The 14,751-nt window shown below is 60.5% G+C and overlaps 2 protein-coding genes across 5 annotated transcripts; one reads left to right on the forward strand and one right to left on the reverse strand.

The window, feature by feature from the left end:
- On the reverse strand, window positions 1–7,686 carry CHLRE_09g388689v5 (uncharacterized protein). The gene is made up of 14 exons (XM_043065478.1): window positions 7,106–7,686; window positions 6,534–6,841; window positions 5,995–6,237; window positions 5,640–5,840; window positions 4,325–5,365; window positions 4,044–4,153; window positions 3,553–3,670; window positions 3,347–3,445; window positions 3,073–3,148; window positions 2,865–2,937; window positions 2,611–2,707; window positions 2,261–2,310; window positions 2,073–2,133; window positions 1–1,850 (listed from the first exon to the last, which is right to left on the reverse strand). The coding sequence occupies exons 1-14, from the start codon at window positions 7,401–7,403 to the stop codon at window positions 1,485–1,487; spliced, it is 3,141 nt and encodes a 1,046-aa protein (XP_042921097.1). The 5' UTR covers window positions 7,404–7,686; the 3' UTR covers window positions 1–1,484.
- A 134-nt stretch (window positions 7,687–7,820) lies between these two features.
- Window positions 7,821–13,518, forward strand: CHLRE_09g388726v5 (uncharacterized protein). 4 transcript variants are annotated; one of them, XM_043065480.1, is made up of 12 exons: window positions 7,821–8,177; window positions 8,256–8,304; window positions 8,939–9,072; window positions 9,255–9,336; window positions 9,428–9,539; window positions 9,639–9,759; window positions 10,024–10,075; window positions 11,495–11,585; window positions 11,755–11,816; window positions 12,009–12,074; window positions 12,212–12,226; window positions 12,377–13,518. In XM_043065480.1, the coding sequence occupies exons 1-12, from the start codon at window positions 7,960–7,962 to the stop codon at window positions 12,485–12,487; spliced, it is 1,113 nt and encodes a 370-aa protein (XP_042921099.1). In that variant the 5' UTR covers window positions 7,821–7,959; the 3' UTR covers window positions 12,488–13,518. The 4 variants fall into 4 exon arrangements, with proteins under 4 accessions (XP_042921099.1, XP_001694924.1, XP_042921098.1 ...); XM_001694872.2 differs by lacking the exons at window positions 11,495–11,585; window positions 11,755–11,816; window positions 12,009–12,074; window positions 12,212–12,226; window positions 12,377–13,518 and adding an exon at window positions 9,846–9,902 and having other exon boundaries at window positions 10,024–11,018; XM_043065481.1 differs by lacking the exons at window positions 11,495–11,585; window positions 11,755–11,816; window positions 12,009–12,074; window positions 12,212–12,226; window positions 12,377–13,518 and having other exon boundaries at window positions 10,024–11,118.
- Window positions 13,519–14,751: the final 1,233 nt, after the last annotated feature.

Consider the following 14,751-nt stretch of genomic DNA (forward strand, 5'->3'; position numbering starts at 1 on the left):
ATTTATAAGTGAATACGGCGTAAATGCGCAAGTTAGCACGTACACAGTGACTAGTAAAGGTGTGTCGTGGTGTCGTCGTGAGCATCCACGTGCCCCGGGCCCCAGCCAACAGCCCAGCGGCCCCCTACCGCATGACGTTGCGCACTCCTGTCAAGTTTCTCCGCACTCAAGTTCTATGTCAAGGCTCTTGATCGGTACCGCCGTACCCTAAGGGAGACGGGGCACGTCAAAGACGCACAGCAGCGCGGCAGGCCACAGGCGATAGCGCATAACTACCTGACGTATAGGAGACGAGGGAGGAGACCAGTTGGCGACGGTGCAGGCGGAAATGGCAGATAAGCAGCAGGAACACCGTGTTGTAACATAATAACTGCAGAAACCCAACAACGATACAACATTATCATCAAACTCTTGAGCTTCTGGTCATCACATGTCTTAGTAGCAACAGCAGGCAGGCAAGTAAGGCCACGATGCAACGGCGCACAAGGCACCCATGCGCACTCTGCGCAGCATTTCAAATTGCGACTTTTACCAAGGGAGGTCTTAAAGGGTCTCAAGGCCGTCAGCGGCAAGGCATACATACGCCGCAGCCAAGGCCGACATCAAGCAAAGCCCGAATCCATGCGCGCAGCGCGCTTCCCCGTACCAATCCCCCCTTTCAAACCCCGATCGACAAGCAGCCCTACAGACGTATTAGTGCTCCCACAGCCATAAATGCTAATCTTTGCGGAGCTCAAGACTCCCAGAGCCACTCCCAATGCGCACAACCCATTGTGAAGCCCCCTTCCTCCTGCCGTCCGTCTGTTCCACATGCATTGCCTATGGTAGTCCTTTTGTGACGTAAATGGCCTTCATGGCGGTCACAATCATTGGTTGTAACTATCAATTGCGCTGCTCCGTCGTGTCTGTACCGCCGCGACGTGCATGCGGCATGCAGCACCTGCAACACCGTCCCTTCAAGCATGATATGCTAGTCAGTACGCGCAGCATAACTGACACACTCGTAACGTCGCAACAAACATAACTATCCCCCAGCCAACGTCAGCATAATATACTAGTATGCTCCGTAGTTGTCATACTGCACCGCTGGCCCCAGTGCTCCGCTTCAGCAATCCCAGGCTGGATGCGCAAAGTCCGCAATGCACACATCCCACCACTCATCAGACCACAACCGCACCGATTTCACGCAAACTGCCTCGTTTGTAATGTCAAATACTCTGCCGAGCGTGAGATGTACCGCACTCGCGCGCAAGTCTAGCCACAAGGGTATCATTCAATGCGTTGTGCATGTCATTCCTATCCATGATGCAAAGTACAACGATCGCTCGTCTCTCCATGTCAGGTACATGCCCTGCCTGGTCGGAAGCGACGACGTCACCTCCCCCGGCTCAGTTTGGGACTGGTGACCCACATCCCATGCCCCCGTGCTTACACAACCTGCGCGCAGCAACCATGTGCATGGACAACTACACGCACGCGCCTCATCAACGCCGCTGGCCTTGCCCAGCTTGCGGCGACTCCGCCGGCGCAATTTCCTGCCCGTTCGCCGCCCCGTCCGCCGGCCGATCTCGTTCCTCCGTGGGCGTTGGGTCGCCCGCGGGCGTGTTGACGGCATGCGTGCCGGCAAACATTGGCCCCATGGCTGCCGTGTACTCGTCCGGCCCGCCCACAGGCAGCGGCGGCAGCGGTGGGCCCAGGGTGCCAGCGGCGCGGTAGGCCGCCAGCATCTCGTGCAGCCGCTGCACCACCTGACTGGAGTGCAGGCGGTTGTGCGGCTGCTTCTGCAGGCAGCGGTGCGCCAGCTTGCGGTAGTCGGTGGGGCAGGCCGCAGGGAAGTCCGGGAAGTCGGGCTGAGGGTCCGGGGCGGGAGGCGGGGGGGGGGGGGACAGCAGAAGAAGGGGATGCAGCAGCGGCGTAGGGTTTAGTGGATAGGGATGGCGGAATGGAGGGGAAGCAGCACCGGCGCACGGTTGGTGGTTGCAGAAGGACATCGCGTTGACACGGTATGCGATGTCCCAACAAGTGCACGGCGGTTGGCAGGGAGTCGGCACCGGTGGGAACCTCAGCCGCACCTGGTAGCGCGGCTCGCCGGTGGGTGTCCGTGTGCCCGCCAGCCGGCCGTGATACAGCTCCCTGCGAGCAGCGGCAACGTTCCGCAAACAGCTCGGTGCATGCAGTCATTACCCGCACTCCTAGCTCGCACGCAGCCCTAGTCCTGAACATTTGGTGCGCTTCAGTGTGCCGGTGTGCCGCCGCTCACCACAGCATGACGCCCAGTGAGAACACGTCTGCCGCGTAGCCCAGCTGGCCCTGCAGATCAGGGAAAGCGCGTGCCGCCAGGTGATACACGCCATACAATGCTTCTTGCAAGCCAGCCACGCCAGCGACGCCAACCCCCAATTCACCCGCATCCGATAATGCAACCAAATCTGCTCCGCACCACCTCTGCCCCCGCCCGTTGCCCTGTCCTGCCACCGCCCTCTCCCGCCCCCTGTCAACCGCCCACTCCCGCCCCCTGTTAAAGCATAGGCCACGCTCTCCTCCTCGCTCTTCTGCTGCATTGGGTTCGGTTTACTTTTGGGCTGGCATCTACAACCCCTCCTCACCCACCCTGAAGCAGGTCTCCGGGGCTATGTAGTACAGGGTGCCCAGGCGCAGGTTGGACATGTGCGTCTTCTGCAGCGGCACCATGACGCTCAGGCCGAAGCTGCAGGCGGCAACAAACGTCAGGCAGGCACAAACACACGGCAAGTGAGAGAGGTCAGAAGCTCAGCAGCAGCTGCGACAGCATTAACTGTGACATGGTACACAGGAAGGCTGTGTCAGGGATGCCGTGACTGCGCCCAGCCCGGGGAAGCTCTCACTCTGCCATCTTGACGCGGAAGCCAATCGGCGACGACGAGTCGCGTTTGAGCAGCACATTATTGGGGTTGAGGTCTGTGGAGAACATATAGGATGGGAAGCTGCCGTCAGTTAACGTAATCTGCAGGAGCACAGGCAGCTACGAGTTACGGTCTTGGTGGAGAACGAACAGCAGATGGGCGAGCGTGTTTGCAGCACGGCGCGCCTCACCGCCATGAATGACATTCTTGGAGTGCAGGTGCGCGAGAGCCTGGGCCAGCTCCAGCGCCACCTCGCAGATCACCCGCTGCAATAGGGGCAAGCGGCAACAGGGCAAGGCAACGAGTTGCTAAAACCTGCAGGACGAGCCTTCTCCCAAAGCCAGAACCAGGTTTCCGCCCAGCATCTTACGTCATACGCATTACGCACCCTCCGGAGTGTGCGTGACAACAACAAGGGAGGGGCGGGGAGCGGGGGCACGCGGTGCCGATATCCCCACACGCACCATGTTAGGCCCGGTGTCGGTCTGCAGATATCTCGACTGCACAACTTTGCGCAATGGGCCTCCGTCGCAGTACTCTTGCACGATGTATAACCGCCAATCCTGCATCCATGAAGCGGCACAGCACATTGTATCAATACAATGTTTGAGCCATGGTTATTTTTGGCAACCAGCTCACGGACTGAGCCATGGCATCCCGGGACACGCACCAGCAGGTTTGACAGCGTAGAGTTGCGGGCGTTGGGGTTGGCGAGCACCGGCGTGGTGACCGCGCCCAGCGGCTGGACGTCCACAGCATAGGTGGCGACGATGTTCCGATGGTTGATGCTGCCGAGGAATGCGCGAGGGGAAGGAGGGTAACAGGGAGCTAGTGGGTTCGAAAGCGTGGGCTCATACCGGAAGTGGCAAATCACTGCCTAACAGCTCTAACAGGCACATGATAGTAACCCTCGTATGTTGCCAACGGCAGCTAAAGCGCGTCGTAGCAGGCGAGCGCCAACGCGGCAGTTCGCGCAGGGCCATGTGCAGTTCGCGCAGGGTTCGCCTTAAGTGCCGACAGAACTGTCCAACCGCAGCAGGCGCAACGCAGTCCACCACCTAGACTCAAGTCAGCGGACACCCGCTCGACGGCAACGTATCATCTTGCCAGGCGCCGACCGCTGACCCGCGCTTCACGCAAAGCACAGTACGGGCAACTCACCTCTGGCACAGCGCTGCTTCTTGCAACGCCCGCTTGCGGTTTTCGCTGCTTGCCGAGAAGACCACGGTCTTGACCGCCACCTCGAGGCCCTGCCACTGGCCCCGATATACCTGCAGAACAACACCACAAGTCCACAACATCGCATGAAGTCAAGATACTAAAGCGCCGTTAAAGCAACTTTAAGGAGGGGACCGCAGCCACTTAAGCCCGCCCGCCCGCATGCCCGCACACCCCCACTCGCGCCGCCTGCCCGCCCACCACCGCCCGCCCGCAGCACTCACAGTGCCGAACGCGCCCGAGCCCACGACGCTCATGATCTGCAGCTGTGTGTCGTTGATGCCACTCATGATGTCGCGCCGCAGCGCCTCCAGCTCGTCCATCAGGTTGGCCACCTGCGGGTTGCCGCCCGCCTCCTCCTCGCCGTTGCGGCCCTCGCTGCCGCTGTCCTTGCTCTTCATCACGCGCTCCGTGATGTCCGCCGCTGCAAACTGCACCGCCGCGCGGTTGGCGTCCGCAGGCGTGGCCGTGGCCACGGGTAGCGCGGCTCCCTCCTGCGCGCCCGGTGCTCGGAGTGGCGGCGTCGCCGTGCCGGTAGTGGTGGCTTCGGTGCCTGCTGGGGACGAGCCAGCACCCTGTATCGTCGCGTTAGATGGCCCGCCCACCGGCACACTCGAGGTGCGGTCGTCGCTGCCTGGCGGTCTCCCTGTCCCGCCGCTGCCGCCCACGGCACCCACGGCCGCCGCCCGCGTCACCAACAACGCTTCCATGCCAGCGGTTGTGAGTGCCATAGACGGCGGCATTCGCCGGGGCGACGCCGTGCTCGCCTGAGCGCCACCGCTGCCGTGCATCACTGGCAACTGCCCCGAGTCCATCCCGACCGCAATGCCCTGCGCGCGGCTCTTGCTGCTGGTGCCGCTGCGATGGGAAGTGACGTGGCTGCCCATGGACGCGTGCCCAGGCAGCATGCTCGGATGGCCCGCGCTGTCGGTGCTGGGGTGCGGCCCTCCCTCCCCGCGCAGAGGACCTAACCCGTCCTGGGGTGCCAGCATGCGGCCGGCTGGAATCGCAGGGCCGCCGTCTTCCCCGCGGCTGACGCCGCCTCCGTTCACTCGCCCGCCCGCCGCCTCGGCAGCTGCTTCTGACATCCGCAAGCCCACTTCGGCCGCGATGGGGCAGTCAACGTCGATGCGCACCTCCTCGCCCTCCCCGTACTCCGGTATGCGGCGGTTGGGGCGATTGCTAATGTCCTTGATCAGGTTGAGTATGTTGGAGTCCTGGTGCATGGGCGGCTCCGGCACGTGCTCGTCCGCCGCGTATCCAACCTGCGCGGCCGCGTAATGAGCAGGGCAGGTAGGGAAGCACACGCAAGCGTGTTAAGCTGCCGAGTGGGCGCGTGTCAAGCTTCTGAACTGGGCGCCAGGCGCATCCAACGATGTAACTAGAGCCGCACGGTGAGGTCAAACACCGTTGCTTACAGGAGCCATGCGCCCCACGCGGCACATGCACCCCATCCGCCTCCAGCCACGCCGCTTTCCCAAAGCCCCGTCCATGCGACCCCTCCAAGCCGCGTTCCCTCCTCGCCGCGTCCTCCCTCACCGGCATGGGCATAATTTGCCAATCTGGCTCCTCGCCGTCCAGCCCGTTGAACATGATGCCGTGCGCCTCCGGCCCCATGCCCAGCGCGTCCTTCAGCCGCCGCATGCGCCGTGCGCGCCGCTGCTGATAGGACTTGTAGTGCCGCCGGAAGTAAAGGAACAGCAGCACTGATACCGCCAGAATTGCCAACGATGCAACAATCTGTGCGCGTGAGCGCAAATAGGCGCAGGTTAGCGCAATCGTCCACCGGGGTGCAAGGCCAATGCGGCCAGCTCAGCCAACACTGCTCAAACAATCTTCGCTGCAATTCCCACCCTTAGCATGCATGCACTTTGCCGTGTCCACGGGTCCTCACCTTGACCAGGTTGCTGTCCGATGGCTTTGTCTTGATAATCACGGGCTCTATGTCCAGTAGCTTGAGCAGCTGCGATATGCACGCCCCCTCCGACAGCGATTGCACGCACTCTGGGTTGACCAAGTGGTCTGTCACCAGCGCGCTCTCCCTTAATGTCATAACGTACTGCCCCAGCGCCACGCCGCTCGCGAAGAACGACGACTCCGAGGGCCCCAGCTGCGCCGACACGTCCACTGCGTACACCTGCACATGGCGCGAGCAATATAACTTATGGTGCGCAGTTCAATCCTTCTAGTTCTGTCGTGCGCGTTTGAAGGCTGCAGAGTGGGGAGGGGCCGTTGTCCCGCGACAGCACGGGGAGGCCTGGCGCTGCCTGGTACTCACGCCCTAGCCCAGCCACTGAAATTGTGGCGGCAGCTGTGTTCCCCCAACTTTTCCTCCCTCCCTCACTGTTTCTTACAGCAAGTTCCAAGGTGCCCGCAGCCGGCTGCACAATACCGCATACTCAGTGCCCAAGACCGCCCCAGACACCGTCTCACCAAATCCGTGCTGCACTGCTGCGACGCATCCCGGGTCACGTTGTAGCAGAAGCGCGGCAGCGTGAACGCGACCTGCGGACCCTCGGACTTGTTTATACGTGACAAAGCTTGAATGTCCGACAGGTAGCGCAAGCCGCTGAAGCCCGCGCGGCGCCGCAGCACCGTGTGGTCATACGACACCCATGCGCCCGGCGACGCTGCCACCAGGAGCATCGCCAGCCCCATCTCCTCGACAAACGATACCAGCTCCAGCCACCGGAAGGACAGCTGTGAGCCTGGCAGCAGCCGAACCCTGCCCGCCAGGTTACCTGCACGTCACGAGGCGGGGCAGGAGTTGAATGAGAGTGTCGGGGCGCGGGGCTTGCAAGGCACGATGGCGTGATGGCCGTTGAGTAAGAAGAGTGACACGGTTTTGAACCCAACCGCTGGCGTGATGCTGATCACACACGATACATGGCGCCTGACCATAGCAACCCCTGGTGACGCAGGACCATGTCTTGCCCGTGGGTAGTGGAAGGGCGTCAGCGTCCTAGCCGCCCGCAGCCCGCCGCCCGCACCCACCCCGCTCTCACCCATGTTGAACGCGATATAGACCCGTATAGCCTGGAATGTCGGGTGCGCCTCAATCGACACATTTCTACTGACGTTGAGCTGCTGCTGCCAGTCGGTGCTGACGAGTTGCAGGGTCTGAGTGAGGTAAATGGTGGTCACTGCGCTCGTGCTCAACGCCCCATACAGTTCGCTGCTGGAACTAACATACGCGACCTGCCCGCTGGACACCTGCTGCCCATAGGCTGCCCTGTCGCAGCCAGTGCCCAGAAGCAAGACCGCGAGGCAGCGCAGTACGCGGACAAACGTGAGCGCGCGCATTTCGCCCCGCCGTGACGCCGGCTCCCCGGCTGCTGGCGAACGAGCGTGTGCCACATGGTGGCACCGTTGCAAAATCATGGTCTAAACTGCGCGGAGCTGCCCATGGTCCTGACCTAAGCCCTCCAGCCAACCTCTGGTTACTCAGCGTTCAGCATGTGAAAATACAGCAATAGACGTGTAATAATCGAGGAGCCTCCTGAATAAAACGTTTAGGCAAGAGAAAGGTTGCGGAGTGACCTGGCCTAGGGTTCGCTTAGGGGATTCAAGTACTAGCAATAAGTGGTTGTGCATTATGCGTGCTTTGAAGTAGGCTTGGGCTTCGCGCAGTGCACTGGCCAGCATTGCCGTCGGGGCTGGCATGGGGCAACACCAGCACCCCAAAACGCAAGACAGTTTACAGACTTCGCGCCAAGCGATTTTACAGTCAAGATAGTGCATGCTAGCACGAGCTTTCCGCTCAGGAGCCATCACCACTGTTGCTCCTATTAGGTCCTTAGTTGCACTATTTCCCCGCGCCAAGGCTCTCGCCTGCAGCCTGCCAGCTAGACCTGAAACAATGAGCGGGAGGCCGCGCCGTGCGCCGAAGCGGAGCAAGAAGTATGACGACGAAGTGGACGACTTCTCCGACGATGGCAGCGACGTGCCGCTCTCGGACAGCGACTCGGAGGACCGCAAGCCCCGCAAAAAGGCCGCGGCTGCCCGCGGCAAGAAGTCGGTAGAGGCCTTCACGACGGACGAGGGCTGGAGCTTTGAGCCCCCGTCAATTTTCTACAAGTGAGCGGGGTCGATCTCCCAACGCGCCAGCCTTGACCGCCGTTGACCTGGCTTGCATGACCTGGCTTTCGCGCACAGGGAGTATGGTGACGCGCAGCCTGCCGACAAGATTGCTGCTTTCGACCTGGTGCGTTGCCTAGTGGCCGGAGGACGCGTTGACTGGGGACCATGCGCCATGTTTCCAGGCCCTCAGACTTCCGTGGCGAGGGCACGAGGCAAGCACCGTTAGTTATGCCTTGTCATTGTCGTAGTGGCATGTATCCTGACAAAGGTTACGGGCAAAGTAAGGGCGCCAAGAGGTTCACGCTTGGGCTGTGGCTTGTGCTTCGCTGGGCCTCGTCTGTGGTCATAGCAGGTGCTAGTTGCCCTAAACGAGTTGCTAGAGAAGTTAGCCTGCGAGTTCGGGTGGCGTGGCTTGTGGGTGCACTGAATTCTTGCGACGAGCCCGCTCGCTGCCGCCTTGGAGGTGTTATGTTTGCCTAGCTGGCCAGCGGCATGTGGTTTTCGAGCTGGAAGGGCTGGAGTACAGGCGTCAGGCCTTGGGTCTGTGCAGCCTCGCTGTGGACCGGCGGTTAGGTGCCTGGCCGTGGGTGGCCTGGTGGGCCCGCGCCGCCTGAGACATGGTCGCGGCCGCTTCCTGTCCTCAGCAGTGTGTCCTGGTTAGTTGAAGATCAGGGCACAGGGCGGGAGCTAGCAGTCAGGTGGGCTTTCTGGGCAACGGTTTGAGCCGCCTGCTGACCCTTGATGTGCTTGCCCCTCAGGACGGGACGCTGGTTAACACCAAGAGCGGCGCAATGTTCGCCAAGGACGACCTGGACTGGAAGTGGTACAACAAGAGCGCTCCCGAGAAAATCCAGGCCTATGCTGACGAGGGCTACAAGATTGTGGTGTTCACGTAAGAGGTCTCTCTTCCCAGTGTGTGTGCATAAGCATTGCTGTGCGCGGTGCTGTGAAGGGTAGTTGCCAAGGCAGCCATGAGACGGACTCTGGTTTAGCAACCTTGCATGCACACCGCCAGGTGTCTGAGCGCATGTGGTTTGTGTGAACAGGTCCCGGGATCTTCGTGCACCCATGCAGGAATCAGGGCACCATCAAGAGCGCCGTGAAGGGCAAGGCTGCAGAGAAGGTCCTGTCCCGCATCGACTCCATCATGGAGGAGGTGAGTTCCATGGTACCGATGGCTTGCCCAGTTCACCCGTCCTTGCATGCTACTTCAGGCATTTCACACTGATCTCGACCTACTTTCGCAGCTGGGCGTGCCGGTGCAAGTGTTCGCCTGCACCATGGACGACCACTACCGCAAGCCCGAGCGTGGCATGTGGGACTTTTTTGTCTCTCGCTTCAACGGCGGGGTGGCACCAGGTAGGGCGCCGTGCGCTCATGCAGTCTACTGCTGGAGGTGCTGCTATAGTGTCATCCGTTGCCTTACACGCATGTCTCTTGTACATGGCCCTGCGACAGATCACTCCAAATCGTTTTTCGTGGGGGACGCTGCTGGGCGCACCGCGGACTTCGCTGACACGGACAAGGGCTTCGCGGACAACGTCGGCATCGGCTTCCGGACGCCGGAGGACGAGTTCGGGTGAGCTTAAGAGAGGGATTGCGCCAAACAATAACCTCCTAGCTGGATCTGGAAGCCTTACACGCGGTCGTTTTGCTTGCGTGCAGAGTTGCGGAGTGACGTCGCTAGCACCCGTAGCGCATACGACACCCCTGCCTGTTATGGTATGGCAATCCCGGGATTTTGCGCGCAGGTCATTGCTTGCGTGCACCACCAACAAGCCATGCAATGCGAGGCCTGTAGCAGAGGTTGAACCGTTGCGCTGCTTTTGCCCGCGTTCCCCAGGCACGCAGACGGCGGCAAGAAAACTGCTGCCAAGAAGGGTGGCGGCGATGTGGTGAGTTGACCGAGCGGGGCGCACCAAGGTGGCGCGCGGCCTTCATAACTGACAACCAGGACGCGCGCTGGGACAACGCGCACGGAACTATGTTCGACGCGTGCGGGAATGCCAAGACTACATCTTGCGCGTGGGCACGAAGACAGACACTCAGATTCGGGACTGTTGCAGCTTTATGAAGGGCTTGGACAGAAGTCGCGACTTAGTTGTGGTGTTGGCGGCAATACCCACGGGTAATGGACAATAGGTGTTGTTGGACAAAACGGATTGGTGCCCCCTTGGCGAGTACACCGGGTGCAAAGACAAATGAACACGCAGATGACGCGTGCGCATTTCAGCTCTGACGGAGAAGTCCTCAGAACACATTCAGCAAGTACTACCGCCGGGCGTCAAACGTTTGGGATGAATGGCCCGAAATCCGCGTTCACGCCAATGATAGAGGGCTTCGTTTGCGCTTGGAGGGCGGTTGGTTTGCGCGCGGTCTCACCTGGCGTGCGCTCAGGGTCCCTTCAATGCAAATGCCTTATGCTCTTGATGTGATGCATGCCATACTTGGTTGCGGGTTGCAATCACTGTATGGTGTTAGGACTGTTGCTGTTCGTCGGGGTCAGGTGGTACGTACCGCAGACCACACATACCTAACGGTATTCCTCTGATGAGGCATCCAGATTGTCGCCCGAATGGGCGGGACCTGAGGCTTGCACCCAGACAGGCTGGTATTCATCGATGCGGGACTCGTACTTTGCAACAAGTTCTGTGAAATGCCCCGACCAGCGCTCAGCCCGGTAATGCAGTGCAGGGTTTCAAATCCATCCCCACCGGTGGGGTGTGAGAACCGTGTGCTACAGCTAGTACGCAGGACGCGCTACGGGCAGAAGCAGTGGTTAGGATGGAAGAAGCTGTTGTTGTTGCGTTATCACAGGACGAAGCGCGCAGTCTAGGCAGGCCTCACGTGCCATTTCGCTGGACAATCGCATGGCAAGGGCCATACGGTACTTGGCTGACAGGCAACGTGCATGGCAGTACTAGAGTCACATGGCGCCGACAAGAATGGAATCAACAAACAGAATGAGTCATTGCAGTGCGAAGGACTTCAACCAACGCGCAGCACTGCCGAGGAGCAGCTTGAGGCGTTAGCCATAGCGGGGTCGCCTCGTTACCATCCTTAGCTTCCCGTATGTTGCGGCTCGCCCTTGCAACGAAGGCGCAGAGGCCACCTGCGGACAAACTGTGCCGGAGTGTCCAACCCAAAAGGCGCGTGCCAACCTGTCAGGCGTGCCGCGTGTCGTGCGTGGAGGCGGCGCCCTGTTATTTGCATTCCTGCTGGAAGTGTCTTTGCCCATGCGCCTGGCTCATGCTGTTATGCTATGACGCACGCCCCCACAACATCTGCGCCGCCCATGCATCCCCTGGCTACAGGAGGTGGCGGTGCCCGAGAACGAAGCACTGGTGCAGGTGTTCGAGGAGCTGTCGGCGAAGGCGTTCGAGTTCTCCAAGTCTGATCCGAAGGGTGAGTCCTCACCTTAAGGACCCAGGCCGGGTGCGGGGCGGGTGGCCGATGCTGCTGGTGCTTGGTCTGCACGCGATGGGACCGCTAGGCCTAACCTGCTGCGAAATGCCCCTCAACACCGTGTATAATACCTGAGGCAGTCCTGGCTCACTTGTTTTGCCTATGACAGCCAAGTTCAAGGGCATCGCGTTGAAGAAGGCTGGCAAGGCCCTGGCGGAATTTCCGAATCAGGTGTGCTATCCTGCGTGACACTGAGCGGTAACAGGCCTGCTTCCTTCCCCAGCCAACGCCACCTTCAGTTGCGGATGTTGCACCGTATTCCAAAACTGCACTTCAATGCGACACCGGTACATACTGTCTGCAAGGAACCTGACGGTGCAAACCTTACCATACGTGCTGCGTTGCCGGTCTTCCATTATGCAGATCACTCTGGCCAACTTGAAGGAGGTCAGCGGTCTTCCGGGTGTCGGCAAGGGCTCAATTGCCAAGGTAAGCGTGGCCAAGGTTGCTTGTGCACATTGTTGCTGCTGCTTGCTCTTTCATGCCTTGCGCCAGTGTACTTGTAAAGCGAGGATTGACTCGTGTTTCACCTTCCCGCGCTGTCCTGCTGGCTGCCCTACAAAAAGGTCAAGGAATTCCTGGTACGTTCCCAGGGCTAGACTGCCGCACACCGCCCTGCGCTGTCGCAGATACGCTCGCATGCTGTTCATGTGCCACCGTGCCCGCGGCGATTGTAGGGACGTCCATAAGTATCTGACGATGCACGCACACCTGCACCTTGTACCATTCAGGAGACGGGCACGGTCGCGGAGCTGTCCGGCGTGGACGACCTGGCCGGCGTGGGCAAGGCTGCCCCGCAGATTGCTGACCCTGGCAAGGACATGGCTATGAACTTCATGTAGTTAATAGCGCCGATGCATCAGGCCATGCATTTGCACGTGCATGCGTTCCCTGCAGCAGTAACAGTTAATCATGGTGCTTGTTATCACTCCAATGGCTTTTCAGGGCTCATCATGGTCCCGTGCGCGAGCATAGCATGTGCTATGCCAAGTGCAAAGGAAGGGTTGGCAAGTTTGGGATTTGTTGCCGGGCCATCATAAGGAAAGGTCGTTAGGGGCGGCCGGCCCCAGACCGTGCAAAGACACAAGTGAAGGGTGTACACTGGCTGCTTTGCGGGTGTTGCTATTTGTGTCCAGTTGGTGTAGTGACAAGGGAGTTGACAAGCCAACAAAGCCTGGTTCTGGCGCAGGCACGTGGCTGCTTGTTGTGAACTGTACGGTTGTTGTTGGCTGCACGGCACCCCGGAACTGTAAGGTTGTGCGACATCCTGCGTTTTGGACGTGCATAATCTCTTTAAAGCATTCTCGATAACCGGCACCTGTAGGGGTTTTGCTTTCATTGTCGGTCCAAGCACCGCAAATTGGTCGACTGGCCCTGCGCTAGCCTTCCTTGGGTCGGCGCAAAAAATACTTATCCTACTTAAAGTGGTAGAAGGGGTGCAGAAGGCAGCACACGCATCGAAGGAAAGCGGAGAGGGCGGTCAGGAAGTGTCGACGGGGTTGTCCCTTGGCGGGATGGGTATAGGGGGAACACATGGGGATGGGGGCTCACGACATTAGATGATTAGGAATGGGGGCATGTCCCCTCTTGGTAGTGCAAAATAGTATAATGTATGTCCTAGGAGGCTAGGACAGCTCAGACCAACGCCCAACTAACGCGTACGGTATACGGCACCCCAACCGCCCTCAGCAGTTGGGCAGCTCGTGAGTGGGAGCTGTTAGCTGTACGCGCAGCCGGCTGGGAAGCTGCGTGCCAGGGCTAGACGTGCATGGTACTTGACGCGAGTTGGGTGGCTGCGCAAGTGGGAGCGGGTAGTTCCGGGGCCGGACGGCTGGGAAGCTGCAACTGGAGGCTGCCCCGCACATTCCCCGGCAATCGTGCTGCAGCTGCGCCGCCCAGCGCATCCTGCTCCAGCTGCAGCAGCTGCTCATAGACGATAGACCGCCAGGTCGGACATGCGCACACACGCCGTCAATAATACAAGCGGTGTGGCGCGATGCCGTGGTGTCCCTTTGCCCACACGGCAAAGCCGAGCGCGCGAGTACCCAGTGCAATCGAGCGCGCGTGGCTGGCTGTTGGCGCGCGGCGCGGCTGGGAGCGGACAGTTGCGCTTGTAAAAGATGCGTGCCACGTTGGCTGGTGTAAGGCTCAGAGGCAAACGCGGGGAAAAGCAACCACATTACGTTACAGCAACAGCAGCGCATCCCTGCGACACGTTCATGGACGCCACGCCTGCACCAGCCCCGGCGGGCGGCGGCTGAAAGCCGCCTAGCAGCACGCGCTCCTCACCATTGTGCTCCCCCTCACCGCCCAGACCCAGCCCCGCGTTGATGCGCGACACCGCCAGCTACCCGCGCCCCTGCTCCACAGCCGCCAGGCCTGGCCAGACCTGCTGCGGCCGCCATCGCCGCCTCACTTGGCCGCTGCGGCGGCGGCGGCGGCTTTGCCGCCAGCAGCACCTCCTGCGCCTGGCGGCGTTAGCAGCAGCCGCGCACTGTTATCCTCCTCAAACTTCTCACGTCCTGCGGCAAACATCCGCCTCATCACCGTGCGTGGGGAGGACGGCTTGCCATGGCCAGCTGCGTTGCGCAGGCCGCCCAAGCGGCGCAGCTGGATTGATGGCGGTGAACGTGGCGTTGAGAAGTGGACGTTGGGTACCACCCGGAATTACGTGGTTGATCCCGCCCCAGCGCCAGCCCCTATACACCGTCCGGAGTCGTCGTCTGTTCTAGGCACAAGCTCAACACATTGCTTCGCCGCGCTGGCGAGTGCCAAGGATGGCCCTGATACACCATGGGGGCATGTCGCACACGTGGAAGGCACTGTAATTGTTGTGGCAGGTGTGGCAGGGGCACAGGCAGAACGACTCAACTGTGCCGGCACGTACGCATCGACTTCAGGCGAGCGCGGATTGATTGAGAGCGGGGGGTGGGGGAGTCCGGGGAGACCTGTTCGACGTTGGGAGAGATTCACAGTCGGAGTGGATGTGCGAGAATACGCGAGGGTAAATTGGACGGTGGCCCGACGTCGGGGCACCATCCGCACACGACAAGGCAGGTGTTGACGGTATAGTTATGCCGCGCCCCGTTTCGGAAGCCGGTGTCCA

This window comes from Chlamydomonas reinhardtii, chromosome 9 (assembly GCF_000002595.2).
Source record: "Chlamydomonas reinhardtii strain CC-503 cw92 mt+ chromosome 9, whole genome shotgun sequence".
Classification (NCBI taxonomy): domain Eukaryota; kingdom Viridiplantae; phylum Chlorophyta; class Chlorophyceae; order Chlamydomonadales; family Chlamydomonadaceae; genus Chlamydomonas; species Chlamydomonas reinhardtii.